The sequence below is a fragment of the Diprion similis genome, chromosome 8, assembly GCF_021155765.1.
Source record: "Diprion similis isolate iyDipSimi1 chromosome 8, iyDipSimi1.1, whole genome shotgun sequence".
NCBI lineage: Eukaryota > Metazoa > Arthropoda > Insecta > Hymenoptera > Diprionidae > Diprion > Diprion similis.
Window position 1 is genome coordinate 5072916 of NC_060112.1, and position 25332 is coordinate 5098247.

The 25332-nt window shown below is 40.1% G+C and overlaps 1 protein-coding gene across 1 annotated transcript; it reads right to left on the reverse strand.

Moving 5' to 3' along the window:
• LOC124409231 (homeotic protein empty spiracles-like) lies at window positions 1–21680 on the reverse strand. Its single transcript, XM_046886726.1, has 4 exons — window positions 20321–21680; window positions 11070–11242; window positions 1099–1370; window positions 1–1062 (listed from the first exon to the last, which is right to left on the reverse strand). The coding sequence occupies exons 1-3, from the start codon at window positions 21168–21170 to the stop codon at window positions 1149–1151; spliced, it is 1245 nt and encodes a 414-aa protein (XP_046742682.1). The 5' UTR covers window positions 21171–21680; the 3' UTR covers window positions 1–1062; window positions 1099–1148.
• Between the last annotated feature and the right edge of the window lie 3652 nt (window positions 21681–25332).

Genomic DNA, 25332 nt, shown 5'->3' on the forward strand with positions numbered 1-25332 from the left:
CAATCATTTATTCATTCACGTTTTTTGCCACTTATCTCTCAGAAATATTACACGAGAAGAAAAGCTGGGAAAGGATCTAAATTAGGCCTGAGTTGTACAGAAGTAGGCGAGATTCTTATTTTTGTATCGTTGCACAGAAATTTTCGATCAATTTCTCGGGGTGAACAATAGTTAATAATAATAATTTATAATTTAGTACATCTCGGACATCGAATAATAAAGAATACTGTCAATTATATATATATATATAATACATACAATATATATATATAATATATATATAATAGTAACAACTTAACTTATAAATACATCGGTACACACTGGGTTTCTTTTCTATTTGTTTGTGTTTATCGTTAAAATATTATGTTTGGCACTCACAGTTTCTTATTATCGCTTATTTTTCATTACTTCCTCTTTTGTTTTAAGTCGTTTAGTTCAATATATATATATATACATATAGGTGTATATATTTAGGTACTAAAAATTTAATCGAGTGTATAATGATAAACGGTCACACGACACACGCACACGGATCAATTGCGCAGAACGTAACTTCATCTTCTCAATATATATTTACAACCGCGAAAAGGGATCGATTTGCATATTCAAGTTTAGGTCACGCATCGTATAGTTTATTCGATTTCTCGTAATAATATGGTGAATACGACATGGCAAGAGATAATTGTTTAGGTAGGTAAGAAGAGCGTTTTTCCTCGACTCGCGAAGGCAACCTCAAACTAATCGCTTCGGTCTAAGTAAGCAGAAAAAAAAAGTGGAAAATCCAAAGGCGAAAACTTGGAATCGTTTTTGGCGCTCTGCGACACCGCATCCCCTTAATCGACGAAGCTCGTTCGGCTGATCGTAAGAAACTCTGACAGCCCTTTCCTCGATAGACTCGGGTCATCGAATTTCACTCCACCGAAAAGACAATATCCGGAGGAAGCACGCTCGTTGAGCATTATACAATCGTCCTCGTCGTACCGCAGTCGAATCTCCGCCCCGCAGTTTTTCTCCGGGAAAATTAGTCGAGCGCGTGCACGCGTCCATTAGCCAAAGTTAAGGGGACTCGCTAGGGTGCGGACGACGCGCATGCGCGAGACTCGGTGGGTCTCTGAGGCCTCGATTTAGTCCAGGCACAGCACGTCTAGCTACGCTTCGGAGCCGCTGGAGCACTCGTCGTTTTCCGGATCGATGTGCTCGTCCTCGTCCTGGTGGTAGTCGCCCGTCTCCTGCTGCCACTTGCTGACGTGATGGGTGTTCTTGTTCGCTCCGTTGTTGCCGTTGCCCCCGGACTGCTGCTGCGCCTTGGCCTCCTCCTCCTGCTGCATCCGCTTGTGCTTCGTCCGCCGGTTCTGGAACCAGACCTTCACCTGGAACACGGGAGAAGAGGAGGTCAGAATTGTCCCCGCACCGAATTAATCGGCACAACAACAGCGCGGCAACCCTCCGGCCGAGGCCTGACCTGAACGAGGGTTTCCGGTCACAATGCGCCCTAAGATCCGTGAAACCCTCCCCCCCCCCCCCCCTGCATCATTGTCCTCGAATTGACTCCGAGGCAGTGTTCCGTCGAGGGTCCGCCCCTCCGATCTCTATCGGTCCGGAAAATCAGCATTGTACCATCTTTTAGCGCATCGACGATTATTCAAAGGGTTCGATGCTGTGGCGTATATGGCTGACTCAAGCCATTCGTTAAATCGATTTTAACCCCGTTGAATTACCCACAAGGTCCCTTCTATTCAACGTTTATAGACTCGGAAAGTCGTTCCTCCCACGGTGTTGGAAAAAAGACCATCAATTTGTACATTATGGAAGGATAATGAAAATAAAGGAAAACTCCGGCTATTGAGGGATGAGTCGGGTGGTGAAAGTTATGTTTTTGTTTTTTTCAATTAATTGTAGTACGTGAAGCACGCTTCTCAGTCAGTCTCGAGAAAATTGACTATCGAGAAATTTCAATTCATTTTCAAGCTATCAATTATTTACCCAAGTGAGTTTTTTTTATCATTAAATTTCCCGATATTGGCTGATTGCGAGAGGCGCGACTTACTACTTAGGGAAAATAATTTCCCAATCATGAGTTTTGCCTGCACTAAGTTTCGAAAAAAGCATACATTCCTCCACCTAACTTACCCCTTGAAAATAATCGTCCGCGTTACAAAACACAACGGATTAATGAGAAATTAAGAATTTTCGAGTTGAACGCGAGAGATTGCTTTCCTTCCCCGCGGCGTGAAGAATTATACTAAAATCCGTTGAAAATTGATGGCGAAAGGGTGTCGTGGATTTTCCACAAGCGTTGAATCCTTATTATCATTGTATTATCACAGGCAGGCGTGTGTCACTGATGCGAGCGCACACAATGTAACAACGTGAGCTATATAGACGGTGAGGAAAAGTTTTCAGCCATAGAATCGGCGAAAGGTTGTCGAAGGAAGAGGGGTGGTTGAGGGCAGGGATAAATCCGGTGGGTAATCCCCGGCGGACGATAAAGCAGCCCCCGGGCGAGCTATTCCATCATCTCGGGGGTATTAGAGACGAACGGTTGAATCGGGAACGGGGACTACCCTCCTGCGGAGATTTCGACGAATCAGAAGTCGGGGATGCGGCGTCGTCATGGCTACCGATGCCGCGGAGGGTGATTACCAAATGGGGAGCAGCTCCCGCGGAACCGGATTAAACGATTAAACCGTTAGCGAATCGCAGGGTGAGTTCCGATGGGATCAGATACTACGAGCGTGAGGGACGGGATCTCCTATTTGCCACGGTAATTGTTCGGTAAGTGGCGAGCGGCCCCGTCCCAACACACCCCACAAATTTTGCTGACGGAGATTCGGTGAGCTTCGATCACGAGAAACGTGTCGTCGTAGTATTTCTGAACTTCGGCCAAACTTCTTCCGGGAGGAATCGAAAACTTTTTCGATTAGTCGGGCCTTATCATGGCTTCCACGATATTGTTTCCCCACTAATTCCCAACTAGGGCCCGGTCAGGCGATAATTCATTCGCCTGGAATGATTTGGACAATCGTAAGATATTGTTGAAAATATCGTTTTTTTTTTTTTTTATATGGATTTACTAGGGATTTATCGGGGCCTTTTAATCGTATACTCGGAATTTGACGAAACTGCCTGCTCAGAGCCTCATAAATTCAACTGTATACTATAAAATCTTGCGATTCTATACAGATCTGAATTTCTTCTCGGTCAGTTACTGCTGAATAACGAAACTAAATTGCATAAATTTATAGTCAATACAAACATTCATACTCGCGTGTTCGCGCGGATAAAAAAAACTAATTATACCTAAAATATGCATAGTAATTTAATCGAGAATCAGTCAATAATTCAATCGGACCGAACAATTCATTGTCAGTTAAGGATAGGAAGTATTTGAAAAATTGTTTCTGCTCATAGGGATTCAATGAGGTTTCATCATGGCCTTTAAAATTCGCCTTTGTATCTTAAAATGTTGCAATTTCGGATATAAATTTCTTCCCGCACACTGTATAGGTATACCTGTATCTATAACGCTAATAAATATAAATTTATCAATAGAAACAATCATGAAAGACACGTGTTCTCACGGATGAAATAACGAACTCCGTGTATGTAATTAAACAACCGCGGTGACAGTGAGTGCCTACAATATACGTCAGCAGTGAGTTACACCGCGGTGCGCATGTTTAATAATAACACGATAGGTTAGTCGAGCTGGGCGGAGTCGAGGCTTGCGGTATGCGTCGTCGATCGTGCGGGAATTAATTAATCCGGATTATTAATTAATATTCTAATTACGCAAGGAGCGGTTGGTTGGTAGCCCGGTTAAGGAATGAATGCTGCAGGCCTTCGCTCAGGCTAATAATAATGCGCGCGGGATACGGAGGCATATGCTTAATCTATCAACTGCTTTGTACCCACTGTTCAATACAATTACGTTTATTGCTCTGCGGTACGAGAGCCGCGCACGTCCGTGCAGATTTAACTGCGGCGAAAGGAAATTGGATATTCGCTAACGAAAATTCATACGGTAATACATGAAATTTTATTTATCTTGCCCAACCGCAATATTATAGATCGATCGCGATCCATCCTTCGATTATTGTTATTACTGTTATTATTAATATTAATATTACTATTATTATTATTATTATTATTATTATACTTGTATCAGAGCAATTTATCTATAATAATTCCCTATAATTATATACTTATTACGACGCCCGGAGAGTAAGGCGGAAATTTAAATGTCCGGTTAAAACCGTGGAATATGAGATTTTATCGGTATTTTAGACGGATCAGAAATTAGGCATGCTGTTTAAATCGAATTCTCTAACAACGATTAACGTCTTTTATCGCAACAAGTCAGAGGCTCCAGCCACAGGTGCTGCGTGATTTAGATACGCTGATCGTGTTTCGCAGGTTTGGATGCGAAATCTGATCAAACATCGTCGATGTGTAACAAATCACGTTTTTGTACTCATAGCGTAAAATCGAACAATGGACAAGAAAATCACACATATTTTTTTTAATGAAATTTATAATTATTTGTCAAGTCCTAACCCGTTACGAAAAAAATCTCAATTTCGGTGTGAATTTATACTCGCAACTCAAATATAATGCTCAATTCTCATAAAAGTTGAAGGTACGAGTTTACCCTTGAAAGAAAGAATATTTTACTAAAAAAATTCTAAAGATATCAGCGATTCTTATCCCGAATTCATGTTTGTATACGAAATTGTACCATAAAAAAAAAAAAAAAAAAAAAAAAAAAACAGAGGTCGGCCTATATTTTTCGGAAAAATATAGAATCACCGATCGCGCGGCTACAAATTTGACTGTTTTTTATTCGGTTTACCCCTTTTCGCAGTTATACGAATTCAATTTAAAAAGCGAAAATCTAGCTGGCTGATTGAAAATGGACGGGAGTCGGCAAGGTGCGAGTGATCGCGATGATCCCGGATCGTGATAATCCGGGTATAGCACCGGTGTCACGCTCAGTAAACCTATTTTTAATCCCCTGCATGGCGGAGCCCTTCGGTAGTAGCGCGAAACGATCGTCCGTTAAATAAACGAACGATATTATTTTTTGATCGTGTCGAGGCGATATTGCCAGGGCAAACACCGAGTGTTCACCCAACACGCGACGCTCGTTATCTGGGTATCTGCTCGCCGACGGTCCGGAGCTCTATACGCTCCGATGTTATTCCGAAATATGAAACGACACCGTATTAGACTTTTTCCCGGGGAAACCTTGCGGAGGGACGATGTTTTTTTAGGACGAAATTGAGCCTACGTTCCCTCCTCAATTTCTCTCTGAATTACGTTTTCATTTCGACACCTTCGCACGTATATAATCCAGGGTACATATGTGAGGCACGGAGTTATACATCTCATCCTATATCACGTATGCTGTATACGTTATACTGAAAATTATGTATCTACCTGGGTAAAAATTGACGGAGAGGAATTTCATTTTATATACGGTTAAACCGATGTAACCGTTCGAGAGAAATTTTTCATCGCGAAAATAGGATATTTCATAAAAAAAAAAACTACGGACGATGAAATGTTCATTGACGTTTTATACAAACAGCATTATTGCAAAGAAGAAATTGCAGCAAATGCGATTGACATAATTGACAATGCCGGTGTTGATGAAATTTTGAGATTAGGAAAGTTTTAAAGTTAATGTGCGAAATATCAGAACCGAAAGTTCTAAGTATCTGGATCCCAAAACTCGAGTGAAAATTTCAGACGTCTAGGTACGGTTTTCAGGCGTATAAATCCGAGAGGATGGATAGGTATGAAATGCACTACCGGTTCTATTAATACGTGCACCATCCGATCTGTATGCGCGGTATGGAGTGACAGTGACATGCCGTTTACGCATTAAGAATCTTAAATAATACCTACTACACCTATGTGCGTATAATCATGTCTGGAAGATGAAAAAGAAACAAATGAAAATAAATCCTCAGCGTATCAACGTGAGGCACTTGCATAGGCATACCTATATAGGTATACATAGCTTCTCTATACATGCATATGTATATATGTATGTAGATAACAAGAACTAAAAGGATTCATTCAATCCGAATGCCCAAAACGTTATCCTGTAATCAAATTGTTCTGTATATCCCGAGTTATTCGTAACAGATGTATTTTATTTACCTTTAAATTTGACACAATTTTTTATTTGAATAAAATTTTCTTCAATTTCTGATATAAATCGCAAGTCTGATTCAACTGTGAAGTGTAGATCGATCGATTGGCTAATCAATTCAGACTATAAAAATCTTTGTGACTCAAATATTAAAGCAAAATAAGGAAGAAGAAAAATGGCTTTGTATAATCAAATTTACTTCTTATCCTTGTAATAATTTCTATTTCATTAATTTAATAAACTATGTACGTTACGTGATCAATGTAATTAAGAACGCACACTTTCATCACGTTACAGAGCAGCTATTTTCACGTCTGTATAAAAAATAAACTCACACGCATCTTTCGTATCACATCGCGAATCCTGTGATACACATTCTTGTATAACAATACTTCGCTATTGTATAAACAGCTCTAAAATAGGCGAGCAATCGTGAGTAATCCGATGTAATATTCGCCAGCAACTTTTACGGCTTCCGATTCGCGTGCACATGTTGTACTCATTTACGAGGGTGTAGCAGCACTAATTCTCAAGATCAATGATAAGACCCTAACGCGATTACATAGCTGTATCGCTGCATTGAGTTGCGTAATTCAACGCTACTGGAGGAAAACTCGGAAAACTAGCTCAATCCTGAATTACAGAATCTAGAAGTGAGATCAGTTATAACAGTTCACAAATCGCACCGTATAATCACTACGGATCTCGTTTAATTTGCATTCTTTGAAAAATTAGAGGAACACAATGTAAAGAAATTGCTCGATTGCAAAAAACTATTTGGAATACAAGAAGAAGAAAAGAAAATGATTTTTTCAAGCCATGCAATTACAACCTTTTAAATTTCATTTCATAATTTTATTTAAAAAGAAAATTGCTCTGACGTATTTCAAACGACAAGATTTTCCAGATTTGGAGTAGAAATTTTTTTTTTCTTTGCTTTTTCATATTTTACTCTCGCAACTCTTATTATACATATACTTCATTCCTTTTACCGCCAATTATTATTATATTTAATGCGAGCGAATGAATTTATGTGACAAAAATTTAATACGTGGGTCGCGGACGGTATAAAATCGTTGAGAAGAGAAAAAAAAGATGAAGACGATGAGGAAAGGAAAAAAAGAGAAAGAAGTAAATTATTCCTAGTTTACGAGACAGTTCGTTATAACTGGGTATGATAATATTATTTGATCGTCGCCACGATATGAATCACTTGATATTCATAAATTCAAAACATATACTACCCACAGAATAATATCCAGACGCGATGGACACATTCTCATTAAATCGTTCGATCTTCGCCCGAGTGACAAACGTTTTATTAATCGATCCTAAACGAAATTAAATAAATCATCTGTATGGTATTATTCTTCAATAAACACGGCTTGGCTACGTATCAAATTTTTTATTACATCCTTAAATAAATAACATTATACCGAAAATACGCGTATAATATGATCACGTGAAAATTCTTGCCGAGATTAAAAATAATTTAACAAACATAAATATTCTGGTGTGAATGAACTCTTCGTGATAATTTCTTTCATCTTAATACTCTCTAAATTCGTAAAATAAAATAAAATTCGATTTAATCGGATTAATTTAAAAATATGAAGAAACTCAAATAACGCGCATCTACTTGTGTCAGCAAAAATTTCAATCATTTCGAATTAGTCTAATATATACAGATACCTAGGTTATTGCTTGTTTAGATTCTAAATTGATTTTCCTATGGAGATTATTTTTAAAACAATTTAAATCGTGATATTATGAATTTGTTTTCACGGTCTAGTTAATTTCGAGTTTCGATTTCATCTCCTTCATCGCCCGTAAACTATTAGAAACTGTGTCACGAATCAATCGCAAGATGGCGACGACCACCACAGCTTTTGAAAAATAATACAAATACACTGTAATATAAATGACACTCTAAAATAAATTACATTCAAATACATCGACGTACATTCAAAATAAAAGTGCAATTAATTCACTCGAATAGGTGAAATTTTATTCGACTGTGAGTCAAGCATTAAATTTCAAATATCGGCATAATACCTAATTGGCAGTGATAACAGTATCTAACGGTTGCCAATGTTTACCGACTTCAAACTAAGAGAGTTTAGTACCTAAATCCGCACTCGCTCTGTGGCTGTTTATATTTCCAGTTTGTGAGTTTGTGCCGTGTGATTCGGACGTGTCAGTTTCGTTCCTGTAGTTGTAATTCAACTCATATGATTGAGAGTTTCAAAAAGTGGACTAGCATAATGTACTGGATGAGATGAAGCTGCTGCTGACTTGCAAAATCACATCGTTGCAGTATTCGAAGGTACGTAATTATAATATCTGTCTGGTTATGCTGATTGTATATGATTCTGATTGGAGTTCAATGAATATTGATTGATTTTTAAATAGATACCTACATCTCTTTCTGCTCGGCGAAATCAACGATTTTACTACTGCAAATTAGGTACATGAATTCGTTGCCAACTTGCAATTTTATTAATTCATTCCTAAAGATCAATAAAAATTTTATCGACTGATATAAATTCTGTGTTATTCCACAGTTATAAGAACCGATTTCATAAGCGATAAAATACGGCTTTAGAATGTATAAAAATGTAAAATTTCATGAAATCGAACGAATTTACATTACTTATTATTTTCGTGGTTACCTGCATATAAATCTTTTACTCCGTGTGATTTTCGGTGTTTATTTTCTTCCAGAATTGAAATTCTCTAGTGTTTTTTCTCGTCAAGCTTCAAGTACAGAAATTCCAAAAAAAAAACAAAAAAAACGACAAGTTAGTTCAAACAAAGTAGTTGAAATCTACTTGTTCGAAACAAAAAGTGAATATTTCACTTTACAAATGAATAATCTACCATCTATTCATACGAATAAAATTCATCCCCCCCCCCCCCCAAAAAAAAAAAAAAAATGTCAGACCAAATTTTGCTCGAGTTTAACCGATCTTCTGCTTACATCCATCGTACTTTTATTCCGCAAGAAATGTGCAAGCATACGTGAAAAGCTTGCCGAGTAATAATCAGCCGCGGGCCCGATTATCTTTCAATTTGCATCTTTTGTTTGGTAAGTGGTCAATTCCGGGCGGTTTAATTACTTGACGCAATTACCTTCGCCGCCTGATCGATTCTCGCGCATACCTGAGCCGGGCTGCTGTCCATATACGTTGGGGCTGGGGAATCGTTAATTATTCAACGCCGCCATTAAACTCGACGCGAACGGCTCCCGGCCGACTCTTAATTTATATTTCTCGAGCTCGCTGCACCGCGGGCTTCCACCACCTCCGACGACGAGGCCCAAAGCTACGGCCCAGACCCAAATTTAGGTGCCTCGATTCGTGATCCGTCTATCCGTCTATGCATCGCAGGCGTTTCCATTCCTCCAGAAAATTAGCGACTTATTTGAAATCACGTGACAATAATCTGCAGATGATTATAAAATCTTCGTACAATTATTACTGGATTATGCGATTTTCCATTTTGAGTTTCAAGAATTTTTAGACTAATAAAGAATTATTTTTTGAATTGTTTTATTGAAATAAATATTTATTATGTAATAACGATTCTTTGAATTCTCAGAACAATTTAATTTCAATCTATAGTTCCGTAACATTTACGAAGCAGTAAATGAATTGATGCGATAATTGAGATAATAATTTTGTATTAACTGTAGAGAATATTCAATTATTCAATGAAACCGATAAAAAAATCAAATTATTCACAACACCATTGCATACCTATTAAAAAATTTTGTAAAATAATTTACTTTTAATTTGTGAAAGTAATAGTGAGAAATTTTTTTTTCTTATTTCGAATAACATTTTTCAAGTACCTACCTCAAATAGAATTTAATTACATTCACGTGAAATCAGTCGATAATTGTTTCAAATCTAGCTATTGATTTCCGGCATTAATTCTGTCTGAATAAATAAATTGTAGAATTTATAAAAAAAAAAAAATTAAAAAAAAAAAAAACGAGAAATTGTGAGAATATTTCGGGCGTTATACATCATGCGTTCCATAACGAATTAATTGTAACAACCCCGTCCTGCAAAATGGTTGCCCATCGCCCAAATGCGCGCGCATATATTAAACACAGTACAGTGGGTATGTATTCACGTTGTAACACGCCTGGACATTTTCTACCCCTGAATCTCGCCCTGAATTTAATTATCACTCCAATCCCCTCTTTTTCCATAACGTGTGTCTGTATGTGTATATATATATATATATAAAGAAAGAGAGAAAGAAAAATTAAATGGAATAAAAAACTTTTACCATCCTTTATACATGTAGAGTGTGTTACATTATACACACTCTGCAAAGCTTAATTCTCATACAGCTCATACGTGGAACCGTTAAGTGTCCCCCGTGTCAAATTATCATATCAATTCCCTCGTTAGATCTAGGAGGAGGGGCTCGTGTGCTTACGCTGTGCGCAGTCGGCCATATTGGAACACTGGTTGTAGGTATCATTTGACCGCGTGAAACGATAATTCGGATGCGTGATTTTGAAAATATTCAAGTCTCGATTCTCGCTAATAAATTGCTATAATACAAGATTTTTAAATATCTTCTCAGACTAGATTCATCATTAAATTAACGGACATTTTTTCTAGTACATCACGTTCATGATAGGCTGGAAAATCTTCTCGCAAATTTTTTATTAATTTTCTACCTCGTTAGGATTTCTGGGAATAAAAGTCACCCGGATAATTATTGAAGTGTGGAAACTTTCGAACAAGTATACAAATCTTCCTAAGATTTTGCATACCTAAGTGTTTGAATTATATCAAATGAATACAAATTATACGATTCCAGTTCGAATGTTGATCATAAATTGTTTACACCTAGACGTAGTACATAAATGGAAAAAAAATTCTCTCACCTGTGTTTCCGTCAACGAAAGAGCCTGCGCCAATTGTTTTCTCTCCGCCCCAACGACGTAGTGATTTTTCTCAAAAGCGTGTTCGAGCTTCAGAAGTTGACTGGGACTGAACGCCGTCCTGATTCTTTTCGGTTTTCTGAACGGTTGTAGAAGGAATCCGGGGATATCTGGACCTGGATAAAAAAGTTGAACGAAAGCGGAAACCGCAATTAATCAAACCGCTCTTGCCAATTACAGCTGATGAGAAAAAATGTTTTAAACGACGTACTATAAAACATATATGAGTATATATATATGAACATACGTGTACGATAAGAATAATATTGAATAACATGTCGGTGAAATGTGATAGTATAATTATATCTTGACCTCTGTCAACAAAATTCTTATTAATTATCACACACCGTCATAATTATACCATACAGATCCGGCGGATGTAAGTTTATTGTTAAACTTACTTATTTGCTGCACTTGGAAAACTCAACGACGATCCGCGAACGTTAGAAGAATCTTACAAACAACTGTGTTAGAGACTATACGGAATAACAGCGAAATTTGACCTTTAGACACTAATTCATTTACTGCAAAAATTCCGTGCATAAATTTCCGCTTCATCCTCTAGAATCTCGATTGATTTTTCCTTTGTTTCCCCGTAAACAACATAATATATTCGCAAACCAAACTGAATTCGCCTGCAATCTATTCAATTATTTTGGTATATCGTGACCGTTTCCGGTCAGCCTTGTAGGCTTAACAATTATTGCTCTGCACGATTCTAGTTGTAAACGCATTGATCAAATATTGCCTTTTCCACCCTTCGAACGGGTTGACGCATGCAGTATATTTCCTGTGCTAATATGCGCACTGCACAGGGGAAGAATTTGTATCCTGCAGGATATATTGTAGGATAATATGCGTACAGGGATACACATCGCGTTCTTTGTGAACATGCACGCGGCAGAGATTTTTCCCCCCGTTTACACTGCAATTACATTTTTGTTTCTAACAATCGTTTTGTACGTATGTAGGTATACTTGCGTCATTATTATACTTGTGCAAAATACGAACCACGCGGTCTTTCCGTGACCGAAATCGCTGCGGGCTCGCTATTTCTTCAGTGTAATACATGCGAACGCCTCATACAAGCCTTGTGAGTATCAGGAGCTCAATACAATGTGATAATTGTTCAACTGCAGATTGCTACGCAAATTGGTCTGATGAATATGTAGTTTATATAAATATATTTTCCATTGAAACACAACACAGGTATTCGAAATAAATTTTGTACACTTAGGCATGTGTCTCTTTTTTTTATATATCAGAGATCCAACAATTTTGCGGAAGTATAGCGATTGTATGAACTCCAGTTTCCTGTACTTTTATCTCGGGCATTGATCGAATCATTTTCTGTATTGATTTACACTGAGGAAATTGTACTTTAAAGTTTATCTGACATTCCTCACTGAATTCAGATTAACCTGATTCAACGTGGGCTAGAATTTTTTAAAATTTGCGTACACAAATAACTTACGACAATTCCAATCAGTTTGTATAAATTTTTTACTCTCGATTTGATAGAACAAAAAAAAAACCTTAGTTACTTGGTTGAAAGATCTCTGAAATCTCGCATCGAGATTTCAAGTACCTATACATTTATGTATCCAGATTTTCTCCATCGTTACAGAATTAAACGAACTGACTTTTTTTACAATCATGTTGGAGTAATTTGAGATAATCAACCTCTAGAGCCTAACCTCTTGTTTATAATTTACTCACTTTCCTTTCGCGTTTCCGAGGAAAGCATCGTAGCTCACGAATACAATAATCCGTTAAATATTCAACGCAAACTAATCTTAAAATTGCTCTGTAATTCAACATCGCTTTAAAGACCGAATAAAGGAGGCATTTAACAGGCGCTTTTGTGTGACTAATTTTCTCGTTTTCCTTCATCCCATATCCGATAAGCATCGCGTTGGCATATATGCGAATCGAATCAGCGCTGATCTGCGCATATAAGCGTTTGAGCGTGGCGTATAGCCGAGTTAAACTTCCTAGATTTTGCCTCGCGGGCTTCTCAGCGCATAGAGCGCACACACTGATGAATGTAACACACGAGTGGAGGAACTTGAGTCGAGTTTGAGCGCGACCCAGTAATTACCGGCAATTACCTGCAGAGCGAGTTCACCGCGTAGGTATATTCGAATCCTACCCGCTGCACTGATCAGGCTGGCCGCGCAGCTGAGGCGCCCTGAGCGATTTGAAATTATACTTTTTGAAATAAAAAATGAAGCGGAAGACGAAGAGGAAAGAGAAAAGGAAAAGGAAAAAACAACGGCAACGAGACCAGATCCTCACAACGTATCAAATAGGTATAAGCTGTGCGTGCGAGGCGAGGGGGCGCCTTTTTAATTGTTACGCAACGCTGGGCGGTTGGTACGCGTGCACGAGCCGTCGAGTCCCGCCATTTTGAATGCGCGCGCATCCAGCCTAACCTCAAAACTTCTTTTACACGTAACCCGTGCGTATAACGTTTAAAACTCGTTTGTTATTCAGGCGATAATTGCACGGGTACGCCCGTTATATCTACACGGTTATGTAGATACACACGATACAGTGGAGTAAAGCCGCGCGTTATTCGTGTAATATGCCTCGCCGCTGCATAGCTATACTTTTATAACCGGGAAAAAGGCATATTATTCATTTTAATTATATCCAGTTTTATGTAGTCGGTATATGTATATACCGTACTGTAGTCAGGATACCGAGAATTAATTCAGTTCAGGCTCCAAGGTTTAAATACGAATTAGCTTTTTCAACGAAATTTAAAAAAGAGCAGTAATTGTTATTTACATTATTCTGATTAGTGAATAATTATTATCACCGATCAGATCTCTGAGTTATTTTCGCAGGAAAATTGAACCCGTGAATTTGATTTGGCGATTCAACAAATCTATAAAATTAGTCAGGTTCAACATATAATTCCATGAATTCCACGACAGCAATAAACATTCATCCAAATTTATTGGTACAAAAACCGCCTGCGATTAATTCGTTTCAGTAGATCGATATTGTGATTTGCTTTTTTCAGCTGTAGGTACACAGAAGTAGAACCTTTTTTTTCAACTCCCAGTGCGTCGATTGATTTTTCCTTACCTGGAGTCAATTAAATTGAAATTATACATGCGATATGTACGTCCAGGCTGCCGGTTGCAGCGGGGGCTCTTATAAACGCGAAAGCTACTGTGGCTCGAGAGGCACGTTCGAAGTATAAAATAGCGCCTCGTTAAGCGGCCATTTTACGAGGTAGCCTATTTAAAACGTAATTGAAATTGCTAATATTGATTATTAGGCCTGCAGCATACACAGGATTGCAATATATATATACGTGTAGGTAAATATCTTGCCATATACCTATGCGCCGAACTCTGCGCACACATTAAATTTAGTATGCATATACCGAAAACACGTGACATACTGATATATATATATATGTAGGTATTTCGTTTCCGTTTTTTAAATATAGTTTTTTCACCAACGGAGTATTTTATACATGTGTGGTGGGTTTTTAACAAAGTTGACAAAAGTCTGATAAGAGGAGGAAAAAACTGAACGTGCACAAATCCAAAACTCGAGAGAAAAGATTGATAATAATAATAATGAATACCCAGATTGTTTGGTGAAACGATATATAGAACGGCCAATGCTAGGTGTAGGTAAGATGTTAAACGAGGACCATTAGTCGGTCTGCCAAGCGAGCAGATTGCCGAAACTTAATTACCAGCCGGGTATAGTGTAAACGTTTGACAGCTACCGAGATTTCAATATGAATACGTGCACACCGCTGCAGGAACCAGCCAACCTGGGTGGGTTATGTATATCCAGTCAGGATAATGCTGTATCTCACAATTCATTTAACACTGTTCATTAAACACTGGCTGGAATAACATTGTGTGCGACGATGACGGTGATGTTTGTGTGCGCACGAACAGGCTCAGCTAGCTTGTGTGTTTGTACAAGAAATTCAAAGGTGGGTTTTGAATTGCTGAAATATGAGACAACAAATTTGTTAGGACAACACTCGTGCGTCGCGACGTTCACTGTACAACCAATACCGTATACGTGTAACGGGCAATTATGGTAATGGCAATTTATTAATACCTAATGTATGACCGGTTCGTGTGCGACTGGGGTTTGCCCTGGCAATAACCGCAACGCGTAACAAAGTCGTAGTAACACTTATTGTTAGGTTATACCCTTGGTTAAGCCTCCGTTCCGATGTCAAGAAAGGCAACCGAGCGTGACGTCAACTTATATATAACGAAGAATCATTCGATCGAACTCGCGTTCAGCCCTCTGGCCGTAAAGTTTTAGCCCCGCACCGCCAGGTGGCGGATTTTTCTCACTACCAAAGTGAACTCTCGTCCATACAATACATTTGTGCGTAGCGAATTTACGCTTCACTCAACTGATCAGAAATTCATTCAATCGTGTATTTGCCGAAGACGCGTCAATTGACTCGGGGGATAAAACATAATCCCGAAAAAAGGTGTTCCATGGAGTATGTTACCCTGGATGTGTATAGACTGCATGTGTATGACGTAATACTTTGTGCCTCTGACACACTACAGGAAAAAAATGACATCGTACAAAATAGACACGAGTGACAACAGTATATTCAGCAAAAGGTTGACAATCAGGGTGGAATAAGGTATATAATGCCTATCATATTAACGGAAGAATGGAATGATCGCGTTGCTGTGCTTTTTACGAAGTCTTTTTATTTTCTATACAAAAGTGTACCTTTTTCCCATCTCGCTTTGTTATTACCTTTCCTATTTCTATTGCGCGATTCTACACTCCCCTGTCAAAATGGAAGCCTAGCTACCTACCTACCCCCCGTCGGGCTTCAACGTCATGTCGGAGGGCGGGATTCTACCCGGTTAGACATAATACAACTGTGATTAACTTCTCTTGGGCACTTTACCCACGGTGAAATATCAAACGAGCCACAGGCTGAACCGTTTCGAGCTAGATTCTCATTTTTATGCCCACAACGTATCTGTTACAACCATCAAAATGTGAATACTTTGTTTGAGATTTCATCTCGCTCTTTCGTCATCAGGTATGAAAAGTATCCGAATCCAAGTATCCAGTGTTGAGATTTCCTGGCTTCTTTACCCTATCAATAACTACTGTATCCACCTACATATGATTTTTGTCAAGGATTTGACTAAAGCACGTTTTTTCCTATTTAATTGAAAATCGGTTGACGAAAAATAAGTCGCGGCGAATGCGCCAGAGGGTTTAAATCAGCGGAAACGCGGTTTATTTTCAGACGATTGTAGAAGGGTTAGCCGTTCAGTGTTACATACCTATCGATGTAGTCCAGGGATTTAGCCGGGTGCAGGAAGCATGGTTCAACGCGATTCGATTCATGCATTACCCCATGAATTACGACCAATTTGATTATATACTTAAGAACGGCGAACAAACTGATCAATTAATCACAGGATATATGGGGGTTAACGGGGTCCGAACAAAAGGACACTTAAGCCATGCAGCGAGCCGACGTGCAGCAGAGAAATCGGGGCTAAATTGCTCAAAGCGTAAATCACGCGAATGAAAATTCATGCATTTCGACTGTACAGCGTGAAAACGAGCCGTAGTAATTCCTGTATAGACTGACCCTCACAAGTAATTAGTCTCTTAATTAATGGCGCTGTTATATTTTCGAAAGGCTGAAGCAATATCGAGCCTGCTTAACTGCAGCTTTGTCCGTTATCTGGCAATTAGCGGGTATCAGTAAAGACTGTGTAACGACTCCAGTATCTCCCTTTTTCTATTTCCTTCTCTCTCTTTTCACTCTCGTATAATGCGAACACATGTCGTTATGAGTTATGCCCGTTCTTGAATAACCACACGAGTATAATACTGTATAGCTCACTTTACGTAATGTGCAGTATAAAAGAACGGTGATCGACATTTTATAAGTGCAGATGAGCTTAATTGTCATTTATATATACTCGAAAGAGATATTATGCGTAAGTTAGATATCCCAAAGTGAGTCGATAATTTTATTGAATAACGAAATCGTGATGTCAAACAACGTTGACGCCATTAAATCGACCAAGGTAATGAAAATGATAAATTAAGCAGCATGATTTGACAGTGAGGGTTAAGGAACAAAACTCATTCACTTGACATCAACCCCTGAATTTTTATTAACTAAGCTCCACTGTAGTTAACGATAAAAGAAACTTATGTCGAAGACAATGATGGTTTGCTGCAATCCCAGAGGTGACGTTACTTCGTGCCGAGGGTAGTAATTTCCTGAATATCCTAATACGTCGCTAATTCGAAGTTAATTTTGTCGAAAATAATTAAGCACCATTTATGAGTAATCTCAAACATTTTCAAAACCCGTTATATTGTTAACATGCAAATGTTCATAGCATAGCTTTCGACAGCTGACGTATCCACGTTGAACACTGATCAGTTTCCGGGTGCATGCGACGGGCGGGGAAAACTGAGGTTGATCAGGAAATTGGGTGTAATCCGTAGAAGAAGAATGCACTTCCGTCGATCAGCCAGTATAGAGCTTCTCCATTCAACAAACTGAAATCATTCCGTGTCTTGCCCAGTGAAAATCAAAGTCTATATCGAAAATACTGTATCCGTTGAGTAGTAGGTATTTAATTTCCAACAACTGCCTCAATATATATTTCTCAACCTCCAACGTATAAGAATTAGGTCACTGGAAAGAAATATTGAATGACTGATCGGGGGTGAGAACTCGTAAGAGCGATTGGAAACACAAAACAAAAAACAAAGTGACGATCGAAAACTATGATGAAGATAATTGAAGTTCTAGTTCTGGTACGATTTATATATATATATATATATATTATGTATCAAGCGTAAGTGAGAAAACAGACAGTTTGGTACCAACACAGAGAGTCATTCCTCGGCAATGACGACCGGTACAAGGGGGAGGGAGTGAGCGTGACGTCATTACAGAACAAAGATGGCGTCGATGTTGCGATTTTTCTGTTGCAGGGGGGCAGTAAGTGGGCGAGAGCGTTGCCTCGGTCCAACCTGGTCACGTGCGTGCTTCCAGCTTATGCCTGTTAGCCTATCTGGCTACTGATTGCCGCAAATTTATGATAATTGTCTTTCGCGCAGAGCCTGAGCCCGCGGTATACCTACAGTGCATGGTCCGCACACCTCGAGCCTCGACTAAGGTATTCCGTCAATGCCCGACCTCGTTTGAACGCCTTTATACAGCCGGCGCGAAAGTCCCCGGCAAGTTACAATCTGTTGTTTGATAATTGGGCTGCAACCAGTCGGCGATCCTTGCGCGATGCGATGGGCCCGTTTGTGGGTATGAATATGTACCTACGTGGTGGTAAAGTATGGCAGAAGCAAACTCACACCCATACAGCCTTGCCATTTTATAGCATCTTGTGTATACCTTATACCTACTTCAATAACATTAACCTGCGGACTGATCATGTTAATCAATGGTTTCAGAGTGAAATTTACCACGTTTGTACCTCGTGGTACGTACCAAACAGTATACAGGAGTCCAAGAATGGTCAATTTCACTCTAATTGCAAGGTACTAATGATCAGCCCTAGTAGGTACAGTTTCTTCTATGGGTTTGTCTTAAATATGGGAAAATGCAGCGCATACAAACGCTAACGCGTTATTACAATTAGTAACTTCTCGGCCTACAATCTCTGTTACCTCATTAGCTCACTCGTAAAATTTGTTCAAAAGTAGATCACTGACACTTCGGATATAATGAGAGTATAAAGAACAACAAATGACTTTGAACGTTTGATAAACTGAAGCGCGTCCTTATCGCTCTTCTATATTCCTCTACCTCCCCCCCCCCCCCCCCCCCCTCTGTCACTGTCTCTCTCTCGCTCTCTCTTTCTCTCTCGTTTGGTTCACTACACTTGCAGCATTGAGCAACCTACGTAGTCACAATTATAATCTTATCTTCGTAAACAATTTTCTACGTCATTATATATATATATATTATCAACATACTAGTTAGACTCTTGTAAACTTCCGTCATGCATTTGGGTAAGTCATTCGACTCGTGCGTTGCTTGTATTCCGATCGAACTTCAGCAAACAGTTTCCCTAACGTCTGTGAATATTGACACTTCAATACGATTGTACTGATTTACTAGTCTCACGGTTAAATTACGTATTTAATGCCCATTTTAGTTAGATGAGCTATACGAATTTGGCTCAATTCAAACTTCATCGTGTTTGTTGTTTGGTAATAAAATTTTGGCAATTTATGGAAAGCAGCAATTTTACTTTGGTATCCATTATACGGATCGAAATTTTCTATACTGTGCAAGAACTTTTATTCTAAACAATACATTTCTTTCAAATTTAAAAACTTGCTTCTCAACCAGACCCACGTGACAATTTTTTCCCGGCGAATAACGATAGTTTCTAAGTATGTACAGCCACTTTGGTTCAAAAACTAATATTATTACACTCGTATAACTATGTAGTGACAATTTCATTCTTGACGGAACATTTGATGAGAAGTCTTGATCAGAAATCTTTTATCAGTGTGCGTTTCGATCACTAACTTCCTTCACATTACATTACTAAGTTGTGTAAGTATTCTGGATGAAGAATCCATTGTCAGAAGAACTCCTGCACTCAACTGTATGATCTACCTATAATAGACGATTGCACCCGTTTCAGTAAAATCGTAACATTCTGATGTATTTCGACCATGTATACAGGCATTGTCATGATCACAATTATACTTATACTTACTACCTGAACATAAACGAGTAAAGATTGCTGATATCAGTGAACAGTTACGGCTGGTTCCCACGACTATATGAGCGTAATAGCTGACATTTACAGAACAAGTATACAATTTCTAACTCCATGGAGTAATTAACGACTCGCTGAACGTCACGCCAGTAAATGTCCACCGATTATTAACATGAATATTGCAACCGATTAAGTTTGATCGACGACTCAACAGTCACTAATAGGTACTAAGTATCCATAATGAAGGAGTATGTGATGAGGCTCAAGTTCAGAATATCATGCTAACCTGCAGATTTCAAAGATCCGACACAAACTGCTTATTAAAACCGAAGTTTGGTGACTCTACAAGACTTCGATCAAGCTTGATCTACAGAAACTTCGGGCACTCCTGCACCTATTGTCGCACGTGTATCGATAAAGAGGGTCTGACTGACTTACCGCCGGGAAACCTGTGAGGGAAGATCCTTCCGTGCCTGGATAGTAGCCAGGGATAAAGGGGGTAGCTGTCTCTAGGCGGCTGATGGGGATGCGGCGGCGGGTGGGGCCCACCAGGGGGCCCGGGGTGCGGATAAGGCCCATGTGGGGGTCCGTGGGGTGAAGCGCCGTGGTGGGCCTGGAGGGCAACGGCGAGGTTTGCGGCCTGGAAATGCTGGGCGGCGGCGAGGTTGGCAGCGAGGGCGAGTTGCTGGGAGTGGTACTCGGTTTGCCCGGGCTGCGTGGCCCCCGGGGGATGTCCAGGGAGGCCGTAGAGGGTTTTGAGCTGCTCGGCGGCGGCGACGGCGGCGGCGGCAGCGCTTGGGGGCGGTGCGAGGTAGTTGGGACTGGGCCTTACGACTCCGGGGGGTGGCTGGGGGTGCCCGCCGACGGGGGAGTCGCGGGATATCCGGTGCGGGGGGCTGGGGCTGTTGTTCGGTGTCGAGCCGCCACTGTGGCTGTGGGACGTGGTGCGGTTGAACTCCTGGAGGTGGTGGGTCAGGCCCAAAGGGTGCCCGTTGTGCGCGGGCGTGTGCCTCGCCGTGGGGTATGATTCGACCGACGAACTCCTGGACCCCGGCCTGTCCGAACCCTCCGAGTGTCCCCCGGGGGACTGCAGCGAGGCCTGGCGACCGCGCATTGGGCCCGGCGACGAGGACCCCTCGACCTCCATCGGACTCCCATCTCGTTCGAGGTGATCCGCCACCCTGTTCAGCCGGTCCTCGCGGCCCCCGCCGACTATCGAGTCGATGCTGAAACCGATCTTCGGCTTCGAGGGCACCGCGACTATCGGCGTCGGCGCGAGTGGCATCATTGTACGTGTCGCGGCCAGGTTAACTCGGCAGCTTTGCTCCTGCAGAGACCCTTTATCCTGTGCTCAGCGAGTGTCCTGACGGGGCCTCATCTCCTAGACCCTTGGCGTTACCGTTACGAGGGTCATTCGTCCTTTAACCACCTTGCAAACCACTCAATGCAAAATAAATATCCTCTCTATCCGCACACTGTCACACTTTGATTACGCACACTGTAGCCATGCCGGTTGTGATTCGGGGCCAGTTTCACTTCCCGTCGGGGCCTCACAATCGTGTTACGTCCAGAGAGTTTAGGCGACTCACAATCAGTCGTTTAAATCCAGAGGTCTCTAGACCCGCGAGAAAAGCTATCGCGCACTGTCACTGGCTCAAACGTGCACAAAACAAATTTATCCAACCACTATACGTTTTTCCATCACTGTCAAATCGCCCGATCACCCTGCGTAGTTTCGAACCTGCAGTCTGCTGCAGCTGCGCGAGGAGCGGCGGTGTCTCGGATGCTTCTGGCGTCAGGTCTTGATGGTGTTTGAGAGAAAATTACCGACTAAACGCCACTGCCCCCGGTGGTGGGGGGTCCGTTCTACGTCCACCTACCGCCGGCAGGGGGAGGCGGGGGCGGGGCCAAAACAATCTCCCGGACTCGTCTGCTCGGCCGGTAACGTCATTGGCTAAAGTCCCCGAGCCACGCCCACTCTGCCCCCACCCTGCCACCCGGACAAACCCTCGTCGCAGGGTGGTGGGGGTCGCATTAGTTCGCGATGGGCGTTGGACGAGGCGCGGGCGCTTTTTGCCCCAGCATGAAAATGAGCCGTTTAATTAATACGTCTGGCCCGCGGAGTGTACTGTTTCTTTACTGACGCGGAGGCGGGGAGATTCGACACGATGTTCAAGGGTGGGGGTCGATACCTTTCCCACTCATTTTTGCCGCGTATTTTACACTCGATGCGTATGGCTACTCGGTAAGGGTCACGATTCTTCTTTTGACAATGGAGTCTTCTGCATAGGTACTTCGGAATCTACGGACCTGGTATTGTCCTGAACTCTAAATTTTAGCATTATTATTTTCCAACGACGGGAGGTTTTATAATAGCTTTTACTTTCTGGTCATGGATCACGATTCATTCGTTAACTCGTCTTTAGGTTCTACCAATTATAAGTTTCCTCTCATTTCATTGTCTCAGCTTAATATGGTCGACTAATGTATCACGCAAATCTTCGTCAAACAGACTCTTCATCAAGCTTGAATCAAGTCCTTACACTTCAAAGTCAGCGCGAACTCCACCACCTGCACTTGTGCCCATTTCCACTGTTCATTACTCTCAGACAATGGGACATTCTATAATATCTTTTATTCTCTAATCACGAATCGTGATTCAATCCAACAAAATTGTCGTTAGATATTTTATATCAATTAAGTTCTCGTTGTCCAACCCTCTCATCTCGTGATATGCACGAGAAAATCTTCTTGAAATTGACGCTTCAAAGAACCGTCGCGTCGGTCGTCTTGAGATCAGGTTCAAAAGACGTTAGGATCTGTAACCCTGAAATTGATGCCTTTTCTTCTCTGTCCAATGCGTTCAGACCCACAGCCAAGAAAGTGACTCGAGAGTAAGCGCTGAGCTGTGCATGAGCCGGCGGGAATCGAATTGGCTCAGCTTGTACTTCGATCTCCGAAGAATCCTGGTTTCCCTTTTTCGCAACTGATTACCGCCGTTCTAGCTATCTACGTATAGGTAATCATAAAAAGACCGCGAATCACCATAAGATTATTCACTCTTTCGCAGTAAGTGTGTTTTTTTTTTTTTAGAAGTTATAATTTTTTGCAGATTCTCTCTGCATTTTATAAAATATAATACGTTTGGATTTCACGATACGGCTGTATTTACTTGAGTGCATCTTGCAGCTTACAATGTGTTTATGATATTATGATTGTCGGCATGCGGTAAGCTGGCGAAAATTATCTTGTGTAATGTAACTCGTTATGGACACCGCGATGCAACCTAAAATTTAGCCTTATACAGCTGGCCTGCATCAGATATTGAAACACGTCGTTTACGTGCAAGAGACTTCTTCGTACTTTGGAAACGGAATATATCTGGTAAAATTCGTGCCGGAAAAATGCAGTTTTCCTGTAATCCAAGCAATTGTCAGTATAGAGCGTGTAATCGAATTGTCATACTAGTGGGCATCAAGAAACTCCGTTTTACGTAAAGCTGATGCACAAAGGTTTTTATAAAATATAGGTAACAATCAGAATCCATCCCATGCAGTATAGGTATAAGTAACTACCAGACTTATATTCCATTCTTTTATTTTGAGAATAGATTTTCGACATGTCATTGTACAAAGAATATACCTAGTATTTTGCGATAGTAATACTGTATATATGTTCACAACTATCAAATTTCATACAATTGATCTCATGATGTGGTGAATTTTACAAAGCTTCATTCGCCAAATAATGAGATATAGAAAAAGGCTCATCTAGAGAGACCGTTTTATTATTTTCATTGCAGAATAATGAAATCAGGTAGCATAAAAATTTTTTGATAAAATTTTTGTCTCTTATAATACAGAAGGATAAAACGGCAGAGAAATACGAACGAAATGGAGTACCTAAATCATTAAGTAATCTAAAAAACTATTCAACGGACTGTAATAAAAATTCGAAAATTTCGTTCGCACTTCGTCTCAATCTATAACAGTTACAGTATTATCAATGTCCGATTAATCTACTTACTAAAAAAAAAAAATCCCTTTCAAGTCAATATAAATTTAATTGACTGCAGAAAGTAAAAAAATAAGAAATAACACAGAATTACATAATTAATAAGGCCTTACGTGGGCGAATGGCATGGTTCGCACTTTGGTTGCAGGATGTTTTGTTCAACTATTAGGTTATCAGCGAGGGCGACACCGTCACGTGACATGTGTAGGTGTTTTTACGCCTCGGAGTGGGGATTCAACATGGCGACTGAGCACACATCGCCTCGGCAAAGTAACCAATGCGCGAACGCTCTAAGGCTGCCCTACAATCGGCTGCAGCCTATGCCAGTCCGCCTGTTCGCCACTCAAGTCTCTCATCCCGAGAAGACTTCTCGGTTCTTGTTCCCTTTTTTTGTACTTAATTTTTTCTTCCATCTTCTATTCATATTTACAGTATTTTTTTATTCTTTTGTCACACCGCCACCCTCGGATAACGTAGATACTCGTATTTTCTCGACGGACCAAATTTAAACTCAATTCGTCCTTAATTCACCAATCATCTATATTATATTTGTACTATATTTATAAAGTCTACTTTGTCGCTGCAGGAGTTAATGGACAATAATTTTTATCTACGAATGATAGTGATTTTATACTCTGAAACTGTCGTTACGCACATACGTATGAAGCATATATATTTTTCATCATATATACAATTTTTTATGTTACATATCCAGAAAATTGTAGTGAACTTATTTCGAGACAAAATTAAAGTTTGATCGCAGAAATTAGTGTATATGACACGTGATAATTGAAAATTCATTTGTTGTTACCGTGTGATATGATACTGTTCACTCGGATCGATGAAGTTTTCTTTCATTTTCACGAATTTCGATGTTTTATTCACAAAATTATTAATTATGTATCCTATTTATCAGACATGAAAAGTTTTTCTTTTTCAAACTTACAATTAGAAATTAATCCTGTATTCAGTCGCTACATTTTTAGTTTTAATTTAATTTAACGTTAATGTCTGAACGGTTCTGATCCTAGCTTCAGTTGATCCACAATCACGTTCCATTGGGATAGGAAATATATTTAAAAAAAAACATCATATTCGAGCTTCAAATTTTCGATTTCTCCCGCGTGATTATATAAACAATATCTACAATGATACCTAATCAGATTTCATAATTAATTTGGACAGCCATGATTATCATTTATGTGCTCAGGGTTTTTCTATGTTATATTATACACGTGTACCTACGCGTCTGCTAGGGTAAAATTTTAGCCAAACAAAAGAATCCGTTACAAGATTTTCGTATAATCTATGTGTACATAGGTGTAACGTTGATACATGAAACGGTTCGTTTTTTAAGAAAAAAACGGACTGAAAAAAAAGTTTCGAGCGTCAGTTGCAGGATATACGTTATCCGGATTTGAAATTCCGTTAAAATC